General features: G+C 38.7%; 1 protein-coding gene across 1 annotated transcript in view; it reads right to left on the bottom strand.

Annotated features, from left to right (window-relative positions):
• USP9X (ubiquitin specific peptidase 9 X-linked) overlaps positions 1-24,101 on the bottom strand; it is a 144,891-nt gene that overhangs the window by 27,548 nt on the left and 93,242 nt on the right. Inside the window, 11 exon segments of the mRNA XM_033201721.1 lie at positions 1,086-1,306; positions 4,234-4,456; positions 5,461-5,582; positions 5,585-5,606; positions 6,236-6,382; positions 6,612-6,720; positions 13,430-13,596; positions 15,051-15,176; positions 16,503-16,628; positions 18,463-18,741; positions 18,992-19,122. Of these exon segments, the coding sequence (XP_033057612.1) occupies positions 1,086-1,306; positions 4,234-4,456; positions 5,461-5,582; positions 5,585-5,606; positions 6,236-6,382; positions 6,612-6,720; positions 13,430-13,596; positions 15,051-15,176; positions 16,503-16,628; positions 18,463-18,741; positions 18,992-19,122 (1,673 nt within the window).

A 24,101-nucleotide genomic window follows, 5' to 3' on the forward strand; every position in this document is an offset into this window, starting at 1 on the left:
AAACAGATATCTGTATATTCATGTTCATGGCAGCCTTATTTACAATAGCTCAAATAGGGAAGCAACCCAAATGTCCATTGACAAATGAATGGATAAGCAAAATGTGGTATATACATATAATGGAATATTACTTAGACTTTAAAATGAAATAAACCAGCTATGAAAACGCAAATACTGTATGATTTCACTTATATGAGGTATGTAGAGTAGTCAAGCATAGAGACAAAAAGAATAATAGTTGCCAGAGGCTGTGGGGAGGGAGAATGGGGAGTAGCTTAATGGCTAGTTTCAGTTTTGCAATATGAAGGGTTTTGGAGATGGGTGGTGGTGATGGTGTACAACAATGTAAATGTATTTAATACCAACTGTTGCTTTAGAAATGTAGGAACTATTGGGACAGGCATGGTGGCTCACGCCCGTAATCCCAGCACGTTGGGAGGCCAAGGTGGGCGGATCATGAAGTCAGGAGATCGAGACCATCCTGACTAACACAGTGAAATCCCGCCTCTACTAAAAATACAAAAAATTAGCCACACGTGGTGACGGGTGCCTGTAGTCCCAGCTACTCAGGAGGCCGAGGCAGGAGAATGGCATGAACCCGGGAGGTGGAGCTTGCAGTGAGCCGAGATGGTGCCACTGCATTCCAGCCTGGGCAATGAGCGAGACTCCATCTCAACAACAACAAAAAAAGAAAAGTACAAACTATTCTAAAAATTAACTGCAGTTTAAAGTCTGGTAGGTAGTGAGCACTATACTATGTTAAGAGGTAGCAGTTCATGCTGGCTAGGAGAATTCAATCCCTACTTACTTTTTTTTTTTTTTTTTGAGACAGGGTCTCGCTCTGTAACCCAGGCTGGAGTGCAGTGGCATGATCACGGCTCACTGCAGCCTCAAGCTCCCAGGCTCAAGCAATCCTCCTGCTTCAGTCTCCTGAGTAGCTGGGACCACAGGTGTGTGCCCAGCCCATCCCTACTTTCAAATATACTTTAACACGTTTGATGAAAGCATAATACTCTCTTAAGAGAGAATAATATCTGGTATCATAACTTGAAACACAGAAAACAGAAATGGTAACTCAAATTTACCTCATTGTCTTGCTTCTCATCCCCAGACATATCATCATCTACATCACTACCTGTGCCTTCAATGGCAAGAATACCGTTCCTAATGGAAGGAATCATGTAGAGTTGCTGAATCACAGAATTCATGTAACAAGTAGCACCAGCATTTTTCAGCCCCACGAATCCTTTGGGTGGGCGGGGTCCAACAGGTGGCAGATATTCCCACTCAGTAAGTGCTTCACAAGCTGAGAGAAGAAAAGATTCTTGTAGCATGAGCACAGCCATTTTGTCCTTTCAAACTCTATTATGCTGACAAAGCAACCCTGGTAATAATTCTACTACCCATAATTCCACTAACCCTAGAGCAACCTGAAGCAGTGTTCTATGTTTGCACTTCATCTTCAAACAATCTAAAATATACAGCAACAGCCGGGCGCGGTGGCTCAAGCCTGTAATCCCAGCACTTTGGGAGGCCGAGACGGGCGGATCACGAGGTCAGGAGATCGAGACCATCCTGGCTAACACGGTGAAACCCCGTCTCTACTAAAAAATACAAAAAACTAGCCGGGCAAGGTGGCGGGCGCCTGTAGTCCCAGCTACTCAGGAGGCTGAGGCAGGAGAATGGCGTAAACCCAGGAGACAGAGCTTGCAGTGAGCTGAGATCCGGCCACTGCACTCCAGCCTGGGCGACAGAGCGAGACTCCGTCTCAAAAAAATAAATAAATAAATAAATAAATAAAATAAAATAAAATAAAAATAAAATAAAACACACAGCAACAAGCACCACTGTGTAGCTTCTTATCTAATCACCCGCAAACCCGTTTTGTATGATGTTGCTTCTATAGCAGTCTCAAAAGTACAAGATAGTATAATGCTAATGTCTACATGCTAACTTTACTTGCATCTTTATTTTTAGTCATTTTTCACTTTCTTAATATTTTACACTTTTGCCTTCAGTTTGCCAAGGAATGAAATGTTATCTAAATATATCAACACATTATAATTTTCTCAGTTTTAAATAATCCTAAAACCATATGGGCTCGCATCCTGGTTCTGATGCTTATCACCTCTTTTTTTCCCCCACCTTTAGGTGACTTTGTTTCTTCCTAGTAAATGTAATAATAAAAGTAACACTTGTTTTTCCTATATCTATAATGCTACTGTGTGGAGGGAGCAAGACAGATTTGTGATAATTGTAAATCACTGTACATCTTCCTATCTCCCTCCACCTAGTATAAACCTGGAAACAACATTAAGTATCACTGTCTAGGGGACCAGTTAATTATATCATACTAAACTGCATGGCCAAATATGAATTAGGTAAATATTTATGTGTTGACAGGGAACAATGACAGATAGGGAATGATGCAAACAACATTATACTATACTCCAATCTGTGATCAAAAATTAACCCCCATTAAGTTTAAAAAAAAAAAAAATTCTCATATACATAGATTTGATAGGACAGCTAAAGGTCTAACCTTTTAAGCAATCAATTTATTCAGAAATTCCTAAGAATGTTATTTAAAACTTCCAAATATTCTGAAACACATTAAAAAGTAATTTGACATGTTCTTTTTTTTTTTTTTTTTTTGAGACGGAGTCTCGCTGTGTCGCCCAGGCTGGAGTGCAGTGACGCGATCTCAGCTCACTGCAAGCTCCGCCTCCCGGGTTCACGCCATTCTCCCGCCTCAGCCTCCGAGTAGCTGGGACTACAGGCGGCCACCACCACGCCTGGCTAGTTTTTTTTTGTATTTTTAGTAGAGACGGTGTTTCACCATGTTAGCCAGGATGGTCTTGATCTCCTGACCTCGTGATCCACCCGCCTCGGCCTCCCAAAGTGCTGGGATTACAGGCTTGAGCCACTGCGCCCGGCCGACATGTTCTTAAAGATTTACTATAATCAGTTATATTCTTAAGTGTTCTAAATAGCGATTTTCTCTTAAAACAAAACAGCACCAACCATGCTTATTTCTGCTTTTTCTGTTATTAATATTTTACATTGCCCTTGCCCTTTTGAGCTTCAATTCCTTATCTGTAAGATCTGAAATCTGCAGCCTATTCATGCGCCTGATGTGGGCATGAAATGAGAACATAAATAAGGTACACTAAAATGGTAACTTCTCATGTTCTAATCTTCAAAGCCAGATTTCCTTCGAACTCATAATGTTAAGGAGCTTCTAAGTGAGGACCTGAAAGGTTTTCCAATACATGCAATTTAAAGTTTTTAAGTCTGGGCCAGGTGTGGTGGCTCACACCTGTAATCCCAGCACTTTGGGAGGCCGAGGCGGGTGGATCACCTGAAGCCAGGAGTTCGAGACTAGCCTGGCCAACATGGTGAAACCCTATCTTTATTAAAAAAACAAAATTAGCCGGGCATGGTGGCAGATGCCTGTAACCCCAGCTACTTGGGAGGCTGAGACAGGAGAATCACTTGAACCCGAGAGGCAGAGGTTGCAGTGAGCCGAGATTGCGCCATTGCACTCCAGCCTACGCAACAAGAGTGAAATTCTGTCTCAAATAAATAAATAAATAAAGTTTTACATCTGTACTCTACAGCCTTTACTTTGGCTACTTTTTCATCTGGAGTTTGAATTTTATGTCAGGTTTAATGATATGATGAAATTTATCTTGCCAAATAGCAACACCGCTTATAGGATGTCATTTAACAAATGTTTGAATTTTTTTCTATACAAGGTGGTCTGCTTATAATGGTCTTATTTTTCCTTTTTTTTTTTTTTGAGATGGAGACTTGCTCTGTCACCCAGGCTGGAGTACAGTGGCACGATCTCGGCTCACTGCAACCTCCACTTCCTGGGTTCAAGCAATTCTCCTGTCTCAGCCTCCTGAGTAGCTGGGATTACAGATGCGCACCACAACGCCCAGCTAATTTTTGTATTTTTAGTAGAGACAGGGTTTCACCATGTTGGTCAGGCTGGTCTCGAACTCCTGACCTCAGGTGGTCCACCTACCTTGGCCTCCCAAAGTGCTGGGATTACAGCCCTAAGCCACCATGCCAGGCCTATAATGGTCTTAATACATTCATTCACTAAAAATGTTAAACTAGTTACTGAAAGAAATATGTTAGAAATATTTTCTGAAAGAAAAACAGGAAAACAGAACTGTGAAACACAGAAATGATCAATTATCACATTATATTAAAAATACTTACTAGTTATTGCTGTGCCAATGTAATACATTTCAGTCAAAGAATCTACTATTTGTTTGAGATTCCTCACACAGCCAACAGCTAATGCTACAAGTAATTCAAAACCAGCATTAATTGTAGGTGGTGAACCACAGACTGGAATAGCCTGTTCAGCTGGGAGCTCTCCATTTCTCATATACTGTAGGTAAACATTGGATGCAGGAAATATGAAATCGTCAATTAATTCCTAAAAAGTTGAAAAAGGGATTACATATTAGCAATGCTATATATTTTTAGAAAAAAAGTCTCTTGTAAGTAAATCGTTTTAAAATTAAAATCATTGGAATTAAGATCTCATTACAGCTCAGAAAACTCGGATTTTCTAATAAAAAGATCTTCCTTCAAAACACTATTTTCTATCATTAACATACCTAATTTCCCAGGTTAAATAAATCTGTAAATATTAAGAAAGAACTGAATGTAGTACTTATCAAAATTTTTATTTTAAATAAGTTTGCTCCTTTAATCAAGTCTATAGCAAACTAAACCCATTTTGAATAGAAATAAAATATACAAAAATGAAACTTTGTTTCCTTGTGTTACTACATGAAGAAACTCATTAAAGATATAGAAGATGCATTCTTACAAAACAGAGGTTTGCCTCATTAAATGAAATGAACAATTCAGATTTTCCAAAGAGAAAAACTAAACAATTACTTTATAAAGTATCTTATTTATTTATCTATTTATTTTGAGACAGGGCCTTGCTCTGTTCCTCAGGCTGGAGTGCAGTGGTGCGTTCTCGGCTCACTGCAACCTCCACCTCCTGGGCTCAGGTGATCCTTCCATCTCAGCCTCTCAAGTAGCTGGGGACCAAGGGTGTGTGCCACCACACCTGGCTAATTTTCTTTTTTTTTTTTGAGATAAGGAGTTTCACCATGTTGTTCAGGCTGGTCTTCAACTCCTGGGCTTAAGCCATCCACCAGACTCGGCCTCCCAAAGTGCTGGGATTACAGGCGTGAGGCCAGCAAGTCCAGCCATAAAATCTTATTTAAATACAAATTTAGAAATGTCTCTTGAATAAAGTAAGGCATAACTGTATTTCTTAAATTACTATAAATTTGATAAAGATTCTTAAAAAAGAGAAAACATCAAGAAAGTACAAAGACATGATACTACTATAAATTAATTTGATTATAAACATTTAGAAGGTTGTGATATGTAGCTTACAACCAAGAACACAGAACTTACTTTAATGAGATTAGCACCTCCTTTTTCACAACCAATATGAAATTTTTTCTCAGAAGTTTGAAAGGCCAGTAACTCCTTTGTCACTCCAAGGTGGCCCTCTAAGATCGTCTCTTCAATACCGTTTCTCCTGTTCTTTTAACATCATCCTGCCAAAGGCGGGGGGTGGGGGTGGGGGGGGAGAGATCAAATGTCTAGCTTACGAAAGGGAGGTAAAGAGGGAGAGAGGAGCCAGAACAAGACAGAGCTGGAGGGATATGAGATAATTTCCTTAAGTCTTTCCATTCAAACAAGTTTGTTTTCTTCAGAACTTTCTAGAAACTGGCTTTATGAACTACTAGAAGAAATGCTAATTTGAAGGCTAAAAACTACAAATCTCTTCAGAAATAAATTCTTGTATCATTTTGCCTAAGTAAAAAGTATCAGATGTTATGATCAAAAGTTCTGCTCTATCAGACTTATTTTTGACATAAACAATTCAAGAATACTTTTTTTTAAAATGAGAATTTGCAAAAAGGCCCAAAATGCTAAAATAAAAGAAGCTGAACATCAGTATTTCAAGTCTCAAGTAAGCAATTCATTTTACAAAACTAGATATGCATTCATTTTTGTGAATCGCAGGTTCCTAATGTCCACCGATGCAGAGTATATTCTTTGGTCCCTTTTATCAATCTTTGGAGTTTTCCATTTAACCAAAATGCTCAAAAAATATAAACCATCAATAAAACATTCTATTTATTAATAATGACATATAAATGGAGTATTATCTGCAACTTACCCTAATTCTTTTAAGCCAATCAATTTCATTATTGAGAAGAACTTCAGCATTGGGTACATTAATATTACTATTGTAAGCATAATTAAGAAGGTGTCTTAAAAGAGTAAAGTAGTCGCCTGAATGTTTAGCTCTCTCTCTTGCTGTGCTCTGGAAACAAAGTAGAATAATATCAATTACATGTCTATCCTCAAAATCCACTTTTTTAAAAACCCAGAGTTAGAGGACTACCACAGTACGGGATATTAAGTAGTACTTCATTTATTAAATATAGACTGTCCTGACTTTAATGCAAGCTAAAACCACAAATTTCTGAATGTTTCTTATTTAAAGAATGAATCACATTGAATTGATAGGCATATTTTAAAAAGTCTCTCACCCCCAAAACAGTAAAGAGTAGAGTAATGAAGAAAAGTAGAGGCCGGTGTCCCATGCAACATCTGGTGCACATTAAAAAGAACTGCTCCTGTGCCACCTGACGAACAGTTCTGAAATAAAAATGTTTCACATTTAATACATTATTCCAATTAAAAAAAAATGATTGTAACATTGCTCCCTCTTGGGGAGCAGGGGTGGGGGGAGTATAAGAGGGAGATAAATTAATAGTAAGGATACAGGATTACTCTACCTACACACACCAAGCACTCAAGCTAACACCACATAATACATGAACTTAAGCTGTATGTCCAGGACTATAACCTCAAATTGACACTAAGAGTTTGAGGGATACTACCTTCCAACACCTCTTTCTTGGAACAGGCTGGAAATGTTCCTCTATATACCAAATGCTCTACTACAATAAACTTTATGCATCTTTTTGGCCTTTCACAGAATTTTTATTCAACTATGGTTTTGCACAACAGCTCTGTGGAAATTCTGTAGTAACCACAGTAAGGCTATTGTGGCATATGTCTCTTATACCAGGGGTCCCCAAACCCCAGGCCAGAAGGACGAGTGAGCATTATGGCCTGAGCTCCGCCTCCTGTCAGATCAGCGGTAGCATTAGAATCTCATAGGAGCGCAAACCCTACTGAACTACACATGCAAGGGTTCTTCTAGCTTATGTGCCCCTTATGAGAATCTAATGCCTCATGATCTGAGGTGAAATCCTTTCATCCTGAAACCATCCCCCACTACCCCCCTGATCCATGGAAAACTGTCTTCTATGAAACTGGTCCTTGGTGCCAAAAGGGTTGGGAACTGCTGCCTTATACCGTACTGGCAGTTCCAAAAGCACGGTCCCCAGAGCAGCAACATCAGCATTATCTGGGAACTTGTTAGAAATGCCAATTCTCAGGCTCCAATGCAGACCTCCTGAATCAGAAATACTGGAGGTGGGGCCCAGCAATGTGTTAATAAACTCTTCAGGTGAATCTGATGTGCACTAAAGATTGAGAACCACAGGCCGGGTACGGTGGCTCATGCCTGTAATCCCTGCACTTTGGGAGGGTAAGGCAGACAGATCACGAGGTCAAGAGGTCAAGACCATCCTGGCCAACATGGTGAAACCCTGTCTCTACTAAAAATACAAAAATTAGCCGGGTGTGGTGGTGCACGCTTGGGAGACTGAGGCAGAAGAATCGCTTGAACCTGGAAGGCGGAGGTTGCAGTGAGCCGAGATCACGCCACTGCACTCCTCCAGCCTGGTGACAGAGCAAGACTCCATCTCAAAAAAAAAAGATTGAGAACCACAATACCATATTTTCTCTCTGATGACCCTTGGGAAAAACTTGTCTCATGATTCTCAGATCTGGGAATCATGGATCTATCTTTTTTAAAAACTGCGTTATGTACTACATAGATCTTACTAGAATAAAATGCTCCTAGAGGGCAGAGACATCATCTATTTAGTTAACATTGTGCCTCTGGAACCTAGAATAGTATCTGGCATATAGGGGGAGCTCAAGAACCAGTTATCAAATGTGTAGTCTATCTCCATTACAAAGTAAGCTCTTTCAGGGTAGGGGCTTTCTTGATGCCAGAGGTCCTGGCACCTAGAACAATGTATGACACATGGAAGATGCTCAACAAGTACCTGCTAAGCATTTGTGAATATCTTACAGACATCACAAACTGCATTTCATGGATAACTACATTTCTGTCTTTGTGCTAGTTACTAAGTAACTCAGAACCTATTTATTTATTTATTTATTTATTTATTTTTTGAGACAGAAATTCGCTCTTGTTGCCCAGGCTGGAGTGCAATGGCACCATCTCAGCTCACTGCAACCTCTGCCTCCGAGGTTCAAGTGATTCTCCTGCCTCAGCCTCCTGAGTAGCTGGGATTATAGGTATATGTCACCACACCTGGCTAATTTTGTATTTTAGTAGAGACGGGGTTTTTCCATGTTGGTCAGGCTGGTCTCGAACTCCCGACCTCAGGTGATCCGCTCACCTCGGGCTCCCAAAGTGCTGGGATTACAGGCGTGAGCCTCTGAGCCCAGCCCTCAGAACCTAATTTAAAGTACAAGTGTAAAGGACCTGACAGCATACATTCTGTGTACTAATCTCCCTCCCTAGAGGGTATCTTAGGTTTCTGAAAACAGTCTATAGGCCTATAAATCAGAGGGATTCAGAAGCCCCTAAAATTTTTGGAGGTAGAGGTTTGGGGGGGACCCAAGTAAACCAAAGTTAGGCGTATCTAGTTTTCTGGGAGCAAGCCCATAACTTACTCAGATTTTCAAAGGTATATGTTATTCCCACTGCTTTGGTTTACTAATTTTTCAACAAGCTAGGTATGCAGCCCAAATGTGGGGGTGGGGAGCAATAAAAAGTTGATGCTTGTCAATTCCTGATAAAACTTTCCTGAGCAAATGCAGACTTCTATAGTGCTTCAAAAGAAACATACTAATCCTGTTGCCTCTATCTTCACGATAGTCAGTCCCTTTTATTTTAGACAGGGTTTCCCTCTGTCACCCAGGCTGGAGTTTAGTGGCATGATCCTAGCTCATTGTAACCTCAAACTCTTGGGTTCAAGCAATCTTCCCACCTCAGCCTCCTGAGTAGTTAGCACTAAATGTGCATGCTACCACATCCAGTTAAAACAAAAATTATTTTTTTGAGACTGGGTCTCGCTCTGTCACCCAGGCTAGAATGCAGCGGCACGATCACGGCTCGCAGTAGCCTCATCCTCCCTGGGCTCAGGTGATCTGCCCACCTTAGCCTGAGTAGTTGGGACTACATGCATGTGCACCATGCCTGGCTTATTTTTTCTATTTTCTTTAGAGACAAGGTCCCACTATGTTGCTCAGGCTGGTCTCGAACTCCTGGTCTCAAGTGATTCTCCTGTCTTGGCCTCTCAAAGTGCTGGGACTACAACCATGAACCACTGCACACAGCCCACTGTCATCTTTCATTTGAATTCATAAAATAGCTTGCTTTTCCTGCTATCCTACATACTATTCTTAACCAGAATAAACTTACAAAGTTAAGGCGGAGCACATCATTTCTCTGCTTAAAACCCTCTGAAAGATTCCCATCTCACTTAGGGTCAAAGTCAATGTCTTCATGATGACCTATAAAAACCCTCATTGGGTGTTTGTTATCCTCTCTGACTTTACTCCCCGTCCCCTACCGCCTCTGTTCCATCCACTCCAGTTTCCTTGCTGTTCTTTCACATCTCAGGCATGTTCTTGACATGCCTGGACATATATATGTTGTTTTTTTCTCTACACTTTCCCCATGAGCCACATGGATTATTACTTTGCTCTGAAAGGTAATGATAAAAGGTAACCTCTAAACAAAGCTATCACCTTTGTGAAGTCTTCTTCAACCACCCTATAAAAAAACTGAACTCCACTCATGCCCCGTACTACACAGCCCCTTTTCCTGCTGTACACGTCACCCCCATAGCACTTATTTCTATCTGATATACTTCTCGTATGTCTTCTCTTCTCCCATCTCTTTTGGCATGTAAGCTCCTAGAAGGCTAAGATTTTGCCCGTTTTGCCATATCCACAGTGGGTAGTGTCTTGTATACAACAGGTATTTGATCAATATTTACCAAACATATACATGAGACTGCCTACACCACATTAAAATCAAACGCTGCTTAGACCTTAGCACCATAGGCCTTCTGTCAAACTGACTCCCACTAACCTCCTTTACAGTATTATCCTTGACTCCTCTTCTAAACATTAAACCAACTACTCAGCTCTGCTCTGAAAGCACTAACTATCCCAGGAGTGGCAAAGTCAAATGCTTTCACGGATCAGAGAGGTAACATAAGCAAGTTAACTAGGCAGGGAATAAAACAACAGGATGTGGAAACAGCAGAAAAGAATATCATTTATCTAAAAGAATTTAAATCCATTGCAACTAATTACAATAAAATAAAGTCAGTGTCATGATGTGGAAGCAGACCATCTAATAGGAACAGAGGTCTAGGAAACCTTTCCTAGTTTAGGGATAAGGAAAAGTTTCTAGAATATGTGGCATTTAAGTTGAAACTTCTGAGTAAGTAGAAGCAGGGACCAAATTATGGAGTGCTTATAAGCCAAATTTAAAAGTCTGAACTTAATTCAAAGATAATGGGAAGACATGGAAAGATTTTAAGCAGGAAAGCAACATGATCATATTTTCTAGAGAGCACTCTGCTTGCCGTGTAGTGAACAGATTAGAAGAGTACAACACTACAGGTGGGAAGATCAAGGATACTATGATTGTCCAAGCAATGGGTACAGACTGCTTAGATTATGAGGAGGAAAGTGTATGGAGTCCAAAGACACATGAAGTAAAGGCCACGTAACCGGAGAAGGGTGGGGGGCGGGGGGAGAGAGTACATTGGCAATGACCATCTTCTACTTTGATGCACATATAAATCCTACCCAAACACGAGCTCACATGCTACATCCAGCACAAAACCTTCACTTTTGCTCCTTCCGGGTAGAAAGTAAGATATTCCCTTTCCAATTCTCAAAGTATTTTACCTTTTATGGCACCAATTTCTGTCTCAAAGTTGCTTGAATGCAAGAACTGCCTTATTTGACTTTGGTTTAAATGGCCAAGCACATACATAGGGATTCACATATTTGCTGGTGGATTATAATTACACCCAGAGCCCAATTTGTGTGGCAGAAATGTCAGAACTCAAGAGGTAGAAAACCTTCAGTCTTAGTTTTAGCATTTAGTGATGATTATGTCCTTATCAGTCATTTAATTTCTACAGTCCTTGTGCCTCTCCATCAGCAAAGTCTACTTCTGAGTTGCTATAGGGATTAAGTGAGAAATACCTTGTAAGTAACTATGCTTAAATGTTACTGTAGGATTATAAACTCTATCTGAGGGGCAGACTTATACACAGCTCACAATCCCTTATCTGAAACCCCTGGGGCCAGTATGTATTGGGGATTCAGATTTTTTTTTTTTTTTTTGACATGGAGTTTCACTCTTATTGTCCAGGCTGGAGTACAATGGCGTGATCTCGGCTCACTGCAACCTCCGCCTTCTGGGTTCAAGTGATTCTCCTGCCTCAGGCTCCCAAGTAGCTGGGATTACAGGTGCCCACCACAAAGCCCAACTAATTTTTTGTATTTTTAGTAGAGTCGGGGTTTCACCATGTTGGTCTAGAACTCCTGACCTGCCTCAGCCTCCCAAAGTGCAGGGATTACAGGCGTGAGCCACTGCGCCCGGCCTGGGGATTCAGATTTTAGAATATTAATGCCAATGATTAATATCCAAGTCGGACTTGCTGACAAATTCTTACAAACGGGAAAATAATGGATTTTGAACCTACATAGGTATTCAGATATTTATAAAACTCAGGTACTTAAAACTCAAAAAAATCCTAACTTAGAACACCCTCTTTATTATTGCAGACAATACGGTGACATAATGAGATAACATGCTTTCTACAGTACTTTACCACACTGCATGCAGGTTTCAGGGAAGAGAGGGGCAAAATGGTTCTGACTTATATAAGGGTAATTTTCATAAAGGGGAGAGGGCAAAAAACCTGTTAAACCAAGTTCCCTTAATAGTTACTAGACTAAGAGGTGAAATAAGTTCCCAATTTAAATTTTTTTTTTTTTTTAAATCAACATAGAATAAGAAACTTGCTACCCTCCAGGTTTGACATCATTAAAACTGTTGGCTAATCATCTTTCCTATCCTCACCATTCCCACATGTATGTATCATTAAATGGAACTAGACTTACTAAACCTATTTATCTTTTCCAATGTGCAGAATTGTCTTCTCAAGGAGATAGCATGCCCAACCTGATTTGTGGGGATCCTGTTAAAAGAGTTTCTGAATAGGTTGAACTGGATGTCTTCAAAGAACTTACACCAAGGAACTTCTTAAAATAAGTGACATTCACGCTTTAAATCCACTAAATCACTTTAGACTCTAAAGTGACATTCCCACTTCAGACTCTACATCCTCTTGAGTAGGCAAGTTGAACCCTACCCCCCACAGTATGTACATTTTTAAAACTTTACTTATCACTATGCTTCATTTCAACAAATGGCTTATTGTGACTTTACATTAACCTTTCATCAATGAATTTTGTCATTATTGAATGGCATGTGACCGAACAATGAAAGTAAACATTTTGTGTCTTTTCACAAAATACAGATAAAACAGATTAATTACATATAATGGTGACACTATTAGAGCTCAAGTTTATAAAGTTACTATATACGAAGGTCAGGATCAGACTGATACATGAGGATGGAAACCAACCTTTTCTATAAATCTGACCGACTTGCACAAAAAAGAAGCCCAAAATAAAATTACTGCCACTGATTAAACGCTCTTGAAATGGAAACATGAGCTTCATAACTTATCTTTATTCTCAGTGTAAACTGCAAAAGTTCTTACAATGACCCTGTCTTACAAATTTCATACCAAATTCTGTTTGGCTTTAAAAAAACCCGGCATCTAGGAATCTAAGATACGAGGCTAATATCCTATATGATTTAAATCTTGCACACTAGATTTTAGAAACAGGCTAACCTATATACCTCCTAGGTAAAACTAAATTCTAGAATTAGAAAAAAATCATGCTTTGACAATTAATATTGGCATTTGCAGAGACTAAAACCAAACAAATTTAGGTTAAACAAAACACTATTTTCCTCAATACCAATGTGCTATAGAGACAATAAATATTTAATTTTGGGGACACATTTTACCAGCCTAAAATAATTCACTCCATTTACAAAAGTAAGTTTCTTACAATTATAAAAGACACATACTTGCTGTGACAGTGCAACAGTAAGTCAATGATGAATGTCTGCCAAGCCTTTTCTTTACTAAGAGCATCTAAGGCTGTTGGAATCAAGGCAAAACACAAGGTCATCACTTCCAATGCTTCACAGCAAACCTGTTCGTCTTCCAAGTCCGGCTCATTGCCTGCATTGGTCTGTAAAATTATAATCAAGAACAAATTACCCAAAGAGGTTAAGAAAATTCTTATACGACTTCTATTTAGTGCTTAAAACTCACCTACTCACTTAAACCACCTGGCCTCAGCCTCTCCAAGGCTGCATGTAACTCTTGAGGCCCCTTTAGACTAGTCCGGAAATGATGATTTTTCCTATGTCTCAAGGAGGGTTGGACTACCTATTTTTTTTTTTTTGAGACTTTCTGAGTTGTTTACTTCTGAACCAACAACCAATCCTTTCTCAAGAACAATAGCACTTAGGTACTTTTGACTAGTTCCGTTATGTTGCTTGCCTATTGTGCCATTTTATTCAAAATCAATTGTCTTTGACTATTCAGGAAGGGTATCGAAGACTTACAACCTAAAATATGCTTGGGGAGGTACCTAATGAATTCTAATCTGACTTTATTAATCCAAAAGTAATAACTATAGTACATGCCTGAAACAGAGTAAGTATTCAGTTAATATGCTGAATGAATACCCAGGGCTGTGCCAGACAAATACTATGGAACATCAACACATACCCTAGGCGAATCAGGGTTATGTTGGCCATGTAAAGGAAGCTCTACCAAGCCAGGGAAGTTTCTGTAACTCAATTTTTCCTTCTAAATATGTAGCATCAGGGACAGGTACACATGATAAATGAAAAAGCCAACCACAGTTTCTCTTCTGTAGATAATTTGCTTAATCTAATAGAAGGTCAGGAATGATATCTAACTGGCTAACAGTCTTATTTTTGACTGCTTCAAGAGAATAAAAAAAAAAAAAAACAAACACTTAAATGCCATACCATAACTGACAAACCAAAATTTACACAGGACAGAAAGATGATAAAAGAAAAAGGAGAACAGGATAAAGCAAATTTAGTATGAGATAATTATATCTGACCCCCACAAGAAGCAGAAAAAGGCAATTTCATTTAAAAAGCAGCCCCATAGCAGGATTCTTAAGTACTTCATTTTCAAAGTAAAATTTTACTATATTCTCAATATAGCTATCAGTTAATTTTCAACCATTAAGATGCAAGTGATTGAATTTTTTTTTTTTTTGAGACGGAGTCTCGCACTGTCACCCAGGCTGGAGTGCTGTGGCCGGATCTCAGCTCACTGCAAGCTCCGCCTCCCGGGTTCACGCCATTCTCCTGCCTCAGCCTCCCGAGTAGCTGGGACTACAGGCGCCGCCACCTCGCCCGGCTAGTTTTTTGTAGTTTTTAGTAGAGACGGGGTTTCACCGTGTTAGTCAGGATGGTCTCGATCTCCTGACCTCGTGATCCGCCCGTCTCGGCCTCCCAAAGTGCTAGGATTACAGGCTTGAGCCACCGCGCCCGGCCTGTGATTGAATTTTTAAAAATAGCAAACCTAATAAAAATCAAACCACACGCACAATTAAGAAACATTTGCTTACAAGGAATATAGTTCTGTGATAATTCTTACCTTCTCATAAATTTTAGTGATTTCTTCATTTGGGCTAAATACTAGCTGTAGCGACCCACATCCTGATGCCCAGATAATTTTTTGTATAGCTCTAATTACACAAATATCAGGCATATATCTTGAAGCCTGCAAGATAATGAGTAAATAGAACTGTTGATAGAATGAGAGTGAAATTATGTTTAGAAAAACAAAAATGTTTCACCTTGTAAAGGAAACAGGAATTACTGTGTAGTATCATTGTCTTTAAATTCCCAAGTTGCCTCCGTCTTAAAAAAAAAAAAAAGAAAAAGAAAAAAGGTTGCAGGGAGCCCTCTGGCTCTGTCACCCAGTCTACAGTACAGTGGTGTGATCATAGCTCACTACAAACTCGAACTCCTGGGCTCAAGAGATCCTCCTACCTCAGGCTCCCAAGTAGGTGGAACTCCAGGCATCTGCCACTACACCTGGCTTATTCTCCACCTCCAGCCTTTAAACAGCAATACAGCAAAGTATGCTTCCCCAGTTATCTAGCTCTTTACTATTTTAATACTACAAAGATGACAACCTTTCCACTTGTAGTTTCTTATCCAAAAAAAATGAAAACTTATGTCTACACAAACACTTGTACACAATGTTCACATCAGCTTTATTCACAGCCAAGAAGCAAAAACGATCCAACTGTCCTTCACAAAGTAATACGGATAAACAAAATGTGGAATATTCATATGGGTACTAGTTAGCAATAAAAAGGAATGAACTACTGATCCACACAACATAGGTAATTCTCAGTCATTATTCTTAGTGAAAGAAGCCCAACACAAAAGAACACATACTATAATCCATCTATATAAAACTCTAGAAGACAAAAAACACTCTCTAGGGACAAAAAGAGCAGTGGTTACCTGGGGAAAGAATAAACTGCAAAAGGGCATAAAGAAAGAGTGATGAAAATATTCGGTTTTGACCGCAGCAGTGTTTTCACACATATATACCAAAATTCACCAAATCTGGGCCGGGCACGGTGGCTCATGCCTGCAATCCCACCACCTTGGGAGGCTGAGGCAGGAGAATCACCTGAGGTCAGGAGTTCAAGACCAGCCTGGCCAACATCGTGAAACTCCCATCTCTACTAAAAATATAAAAATAGCCAGGCATGGTCGGGGGGGCACCTGAATCCCAGCTACTCTGGAGGCTGAGGTTGCAGTGAGCCGAGATGGCACCACTGTACTCCAGCCGGGGCAACAGAGTGAGACTCTTGTCTAAAAAAAAAAAAAAAAAAAAAAAATCACCCAATCTGTATACTTTAAAAGGATGCTGTTTATTATACATATAGTTGATTAAAAACAGAAAGTACTAATATTAATAGTAGACAAAACTGATACTAAGGGAACATTATCTAAAGGATGAGACAGTGATTAAAATAAGTGGGCCTAGGAAAGTTAAAAGTGTGACAGAAGTCTTGATAAAACTAACCTCATCAGATATCTGCTGAGCAAGACGTACTGACACATTTCTAAGCATGCACTCGGATGATGGATTAGGAATGCTCTGAAGGGCACTTTGTAGCACCACTGCTTGATCATGGGTAACTTGGTTGACCTGAAAAAAGTTAACCATTTTATTTGGAGTAAATAATTTGTACATAACCAGACCTAACCATTTGTTCTTCATTCATCACCCACTCCCTCAGAACGACTTCCTTGCATATACACATTATAGAACCTGTGGCAACCTACATGAAAAGCACTGCCAACAAAGTGGGCTTCCTCTCTTTCTTGCGCACTGTAGTGGCATGTGTCTGCAAATCCTCATTCTAGAGCAATCAACTCGTGTCTCTAAATCTGGGCTCAGCTTAACTTGCAGGGGATAATGATAACTAAATAGCCTGGTTCCCTTCTAGAGACTCAGTAAAGTATTGTATGTCTTTTATGTACATGCCTTGGGCAGACCCTGCTTGTATTCCCCATTGTTATCACGTTTTGCTTTGAAAAAAATAAAAATTAAGGATACTGAAAAAGCAGTAAGAGGACTAATGTACAAAAGGTACCCTAGTTTTTACTTAACAGTATAATCAAGTTGTTAAATCAGTGACAGATTAATTTCATTAAGTAGTTGTTAGCGAGGTAATTCTAACTGCCTTCAAGTTGCAACTCCCCTCCTATATATATACTGTATTTCTACAATATTATTTTAAGATATTTCTATATTACTAATTTTGCATGGGCTCCCTACTGTGAGCTCGTTGAGATTAGAGGTTATTATGTACCTCTGTATCCATAGTGGCACATACTCTGAATAAATATTGAAGAAAGGTGAAAGTGGATACATGTAATTGTTTTCTGCATGCTTCACTGAGCATCTGTGTCAGGGATCATGACAAAAATCTGTTTTTATCCCAACAAGAAGCTGCCTTTTTACTTACCTAATAAGAACTACTTAAAAAAAAAAAAAAAAAAAATCCTAACAAAGATGGGACCTGTGATACAAAACAATATAAAATTTGAGCCTTTTTTTTACAGAAAATTCGTGACACACACCGAAGTGTTCAAAGTAGTATAATTAACTCCCATGTACATATTACTTAGCTTCAGGAATTATCACCAGTGGACCAAACTGTTTAATCTGACTATCTTCCCTTGCTTTCCAACACTTCTCCACCCCAGGATTGTTTTTAAGCAAATCCTGGATATCATATAATTTCACCTGGAAGTATCTCAGCAATCACTTCAAAAATATAGGGGGCTCTTCCTTTTAAACATAACCACAATATTATCACAGCTAAAACAACTATATGTGATATTACCATAATTATCAACATTCTGATCTCCCCAATTGAAACCTAAGCCATTTCTAAAGAAGAAAATCTTTATCCCTGAAGTTTTTACCTTCTATCAGTAACTTAGTAAAACAATCATTTATGATGTTTATAAAATTTTACTTAGAATTAAATGCATAGTTTGATCTCTTAAATAAGTATCAAATTCCGGTACGTCTTGAGAATTTTTTGTGACATAGATCAAGAATACCACCAAGGCAGAAACAGAGTCAGAATAAGTTCAGAACTTGGGTTTAAGCCCAAGGTGGGAAAGGAAACAAGCAACTAGATAAACCAATTACATCTCTTATTACAATCTGTGTCTTTATATATCTGCCAGGCATAAGTTAATAAGAGATTCACATGGAGTTTTTGTTAGGTTTAAAATAATTGAAAGTCAAGCGAGATTTAAGTGGGCAGGGAGAAATTACCCTCATATTATTAGCAGTCAGCGAAAAGTATTTGCACTTTTAATACAAACATCATAAAGAAAACCTCTGAAATAAGGTACTTTGAACACTGAGTCAATCTTGAACTCTACATTTAAAACACTAATTAGTTTTACTTTAAAAATTGCTATCTACTATTATAAAAAGATTTTTTAAAAGTCTGTATTACCGGTGTCATGGGATTCACACCTTCTACACCTGGCTGACAAGCTTCTGCCACAGCTCGAACGTGACCATAGCCAATGGCAGTTAGCAAAAGCTTGGCTATTTTAAGAGCATTGAGGTAGGCACCCCTTCGAGTTTCCATATCTGCATTTGGTAGGAAGTTATTTCTGGTTAGCATACTCAGTACAAGGGGTAGGCCACCACTTTTCAAGAAGTGAAACTGAAAATCAGAGGAATCATCAGCCAGAGGTGCACCAGCAGGCATTAACAAGGCATAGACTACCTGGAAAAATAGAGAAGAGGGGGAGAGGGCTGTATTAAAAGATTAAAAACAAACAAACACACTTCTATTTGTACTATTGTCACTGCCAAGAAATTCTTGACCATCTCACTATCATTTATTTCAAATTAATATTTCATTTCAAAACTATTTCATTACAATTTTACCCAAATCATTCACCTTACGAAAGGTCAAATTTAAAGAACACAGAATAAATTAAAACAACACAACACAACAACAACAAAAAACCAACCTCTGTTAGATATAGCACTTGTGAGGCTGAAGGACCAAAGAAAAGTGAGTCAAGAGATGGACTAAGGCTGCTTTCTCCAAGTTTGGCATGGTCTAAACAAATAGCTCTTAATTTTTCTATTGTTGTGCTATCTGGAGGAAAAAAAGAGAAAGCGTGAAAATGTAATTCATGTGTTCATACCTATTTAACTTTTGCTATCTCAAAGACCATATTAATATGGAATAACAATAAACTCAGTTGGGCTACAGGCTCAAACTTCCTAAGACATGACAAGACCTGGAATGATTTAAAAAAAAATAATAATAATAACCCGGGCTCTTTAATCAGTTACTCTCAACACAAACCATCTGCTATTCAGGGACCTCAAATCAAGATACCCTCCGCTCAGCCACTGGAAATGGAAAAAAATACATTTCAAAAGGAAGTAGTTCTGACTGAAAATAACAAGAAAAAAAATGATAAACTCTTCCCTCCAACCTCTTTATTGTTTGCCCCCTGACAATATAACTGGCTTACTTCACTGAAGGAAATGTAGTGGTACCCAAGAAAATGAACCCTAAAGAGTAAACACTAAAAAAGGATAAGTGCCTATGTTCATTCACCTCAAAATAAGCAGAGCTTTTGTCCTTTTGTCATAATATTAAAACATAATTTTTTTTTTTTTTTGAGATGGGAGTCTGGCTCTGTCACCCAGGCTGGAGTGCAGTGGCCGGATCTCAGCTCACTGCAAGCTCCGCCTCCCGGGTTCACAACATTCTCCTGCCTCAGCCTCCCGAGTAGCTGGGACTACAGGGGCCTGCCACCACGCCTGGCTACTTTTTTGTATTTTTAGTAGAGACGGGGTTTCACTGTGTTAGCCAGGATGGTCTCGATCTCCTGACCTCATGATCCGCCTGCCTCGGCCTCCCAAAGTGCTGGGATTACAGGCGTGAGCCACCGCTCCCGGCCAAAACATAAATGTATTTTAGATTACAGTGAAAAGACACAGTGGGGGAAAAGTAAGATAATCCCAAAATACAATTAAGCATTAGCTACCAAATACTCCAGTTTTATTAACAATCAACCTTGGAAAGTATTTTGATGATCTAAGGTAATTGCCCTATGATTTAAAAAAAAAAACTTGATAAATAATAATAATTTTTTTTTTTTTTTTTTAAAGTAAAAGCTTCTTTTAAAGAAAAGAAAAATAGGGCTGGGCGCAGTGGCTCACGCCTATAATCCCAGCACTTCGGGAGGCCGAGGCAAGCAGATCACCTGAGATCAGGGGTTTGAGACCAGTCTGACCAACATGATGAAACCCCGTCTCTATCAAAAATACAACAATCAGCCAGGCATGGTGGCGTCCATCTGTAATCCCAGCTACTCGGGAGGCTGAGGCAGGAGAATCACTTGAATCCAGGAGGCAGAGGCTGCAGTAAGTAGAGACTGTGCCACTGCACTGCAGCCTGGGCGATAGTGTGAGACTCCATATAAAAAAAAAAAAAAAGCCAGGTGTGGTGGTATGCACCTGCAGTCCTAGCTACTCCTAGGCAGGAGCCTCACTCAAGGCCAGGAGTTTGAGGTTACAGTGAGCTAGGATCATGCCACTGCACTCTACCCTGGGACACAGAGTAAGGCCCTCTCTCTTAAAAAAAAAAAAAAAAAAAAGAAAGAAATGAGAAATGGCATTTAAGCTATGTGTCCCAAGTGAATTAATCTCTCTGTGCTTCAGTTTCTCCATCTTTAAAATACAGATAAAATTAATAATTTCTTTATAGGTATGTTATGTGGTTTGAGTTTATCAGTGCTAAGAGCTTACAACAGACTTTTACAAAAGATTGTATTACATATAGAGAGTACTGCAGTTTTAAGTTAACAGCAATCACAACATGGGCACTTGGCTTCAGGCAAAGATTCAGAATGAAGAGAAGTGTAACATTGGGTGATCATTTGGTATTTGTGCACTCTTGGATGTGTTTTAAATGGAGGGGAAAGATAGAATCATTAGCTTTTTTCCTAGTCATTAACTATACCTTACAGGGATGTTGTGCGGTTTAAATTGAGTTTATCAGTGCTAAGAGCTTGCAACAGACTTTTACAAAAGATTGTATTACCAAGTTTTAGACACATAAACTCTTGAATAAGAAAGGAAGCAGGGGCTCTAAGAAAAGGAAGTGACAGAGAGTGGGTTAATGTTTATTGAATACCAAGTGCCAGTCACTAGGCTAGGGGTTTTCCATACATTGTTTCATCTAATCCCTGCAATTACACAAAAAAGCTATTACTATCCCAGTTCTAAGGACAAGGAAGCTCTAATAAACTATGAAACTCATGTTTAACACCATAGAGTAGCAATTAGAAGCAGGATTGGAATTCAAGCCCATTTGAGTCCAAAGCCTATGATTTTCTGCTGCAATACAACCATTACCAGCTTTTTCAAAAGCTGGCTGTTTCAAATTTAGGTACTCTAGTTTGATTATATAAAATATGAAAAAAGCACCCACTTCAAGTTTCTTGCCTTAACTGTCTGACAAGGGCTCATGCTCGCCATCTGGTGGCATTAAGCGCCAATCACAAGATCAAGGATTCAGTGATGGGTTTGTGTTTTTATAGTATGTTGTGAAGGTTGAATCTGCAGTAAAGCAATGCAAGGACTAATACTGAAATACTAGCAAATGAAACTATGTAAATTCTAAACGATGTAACAGACAAGAATGCAATATATCTTTTGAGAGAAGCCTTAGCTAAGAATCTCATGTGAAATGCTTCTGTCCCATAATAATTGCAAAGCAAGATGAGAAGCCCAGCAAAGTGTTTAATTTAGAAAATGGAGGTAATAAAAGCAAAAGACAGCTTTAAAAATTATGTGTCAACTAAATATGGTGTACTGAACTATATTTATCAGTACTTCATCCCCAAACCCCACTAAAATGAGAATTAATCAATACAAAAATACATAAACTCAAAAGAACATAAAAACAGAAGAGGAAGCAACACATTAAACTGCTGTCAACAAATTACTGAAGGTGTAGTGAAGATGAAGATAGATAGTTGGTTTAGCTGAATCAAGAAGTGCCTGTTGTGAAGGCAAGGAGAAGAGGGTGCCTATAAATTAGTGCCCCACTAAATCTGAGAAAAGCTAAGATATGAAAACAACAAACATTTGGGAAGGCACAGATGATTCGAAGGCCTAAAGACAGAGGCTGAAGACTGATTAAGAAGCCTTTCCAACTCCCTCAGGTTTAGGAAGTTGGGGAAATAGATTTCTCATTGCTGTAGAGATACAAATATGGAACGGAAGACGACTAGGAAGCTGGACTGGTACAAGCGTGAACCTGTGTTAGTTAACTGCAGGATATAAAAATCAATATACAAAACTCAGCAGTGTTTCCATTTGCCAACAGCAAACTATCTGAAAGAGAAATCAAGAAAGAAATCTCACTTAAAATAGCTGCAAAAATACAAGATACCTAGGAATAAATTTAAGCAAGGAGGAGAAAGATCACTACAAAAAAACTGATGAAAGACAGAAAACAGGACACAAATAAATGGAAAACTATTTCATGTTTGTGGATTGGAAGAACAAATATTGTTAAAATGTCCATATTACCCAAAGCAATCTACAGATTGAATGCAATCTCTATTAAAATACCAATTATATTCTTCACAGAAATAGATAAAACATCCTTTGAGCTGAATCTGCAAGGTAAAACAAAAAAATACAAAAAACACTCCTAAAATTCATATAGAACTACAAAAGACTCCAAATAGCTGAAGCAATCTTGAGTAAAAAGAACAAAGCTGAAAGCATCACACTACTTGACTTCAAAATTCACTACAGAGCAACAGTAACCAAAATAGCATGGTATTGACACAAAATAGACACAGATCAATTGAACAGAATGGAGAACCCAGAAATTAATCCACATAATCAGAAACAACTGATTTTCAACAAAGGTGCCAAGAACACACATTGGGGGAAAAGGCAATCTCTTGAATAAAAATGGTGTTGCGAAAACTGAATATACGTATGCAGAAAAATGAAACTAGACTCCTATTATTCATCATATGTAAAAATAAACTCAAGAGGGGTTAAAAATTTAAATGTAAGACCTGAAAGTATAAAACTACTAGAAGAAAACACAAGGGAAATGTTTCGTGTCATTAGGGCAGGCAAGGACTTTTTGGCTAAGACTTCAAAAGCATAGGCAACAAACACAAAAACAGACAAACGAAATTACATTAAACTAAAAAGCTTCTACCCAACAAAGGAAATAATCAAGACCACAAAAAGACAAATCTACAGAATGGGAGAAAATATCTGCAAACTATGCATCTGACAAGGGGTTAATATCCAGACTATATAAGGAACTCAACAGCAAAAAGCAAAAAATCTGATTTTTAAAATGGGCAAAAGACTTGAATAGATATTTCTCTAAAGAAGACATCCAAATGGCCAACATGTACACGAAAGCACACTCAACATAACTAAATCATTAAGGAAATGCAAATCCAAACCACAATGAGATATCACCTTACCACAATTAGAATGAAATAAGGATGACTTGGCCGAGTGCTGTGGTTCATGCCTGTAATCCTAGCACTTTGGGAGGCCGAGGCAAGTAGATCACCTGAGGTCAAGTGTTTGAGACCAGCCTGGCCAACAACTTGCTCTCCAAATGTTAGAAAAAAAAAATCACAGAATGCCATAACTACGGCAAACTGTTAATTACTGAATTTGGGAGCTATTTGTACTCTTTGTAAACAGTTTGAAGCTAGTTTTGTTTAAAAAAAAAAAAAAAACTCAAGGACAGTAAAAGAAGATGCTGGAAAAAGAAGAAAACATAATATCCATCAGTAATAGCCTAGAGAGAAATAATTACAGTCTGTTATGCTATAGCACATGTTTCTATAACCCCAATTAGCTCACAATCAATTGGCAAATATAATGATGTCAGTATAACGTAGAAGGTGAGTTTGTTCATATGTGATTTCTCCCAGGCAACAGTAGCCAGAACAGCAGACCTGTTAATCTTCAACAAAAAAATAAAAATGAGCAAAGCAAAAAGCCCCCTCAGCATGGTAGATGTGTAGGCAGAAGCCTATTTCTTTTTAAAGGAAAATTTAAAGT

Source organism: Trachypithecus francoisi, unplaced genomic scaffold (assembly GCF_009764315.1).
Source record: "Trachypithecus francoisi isolate TF-2019V2 unplaced genomic scaffold, Tfra_2.0 Lachesis_group6, whole genome shotgun sequence".
Taxonomy (NCBI): Eukaryota; Metazoa; Chordata; class Mammalia; order Primates; family Cercopithecidae; genus Trachypithecus; species Trachypithecus francoisi.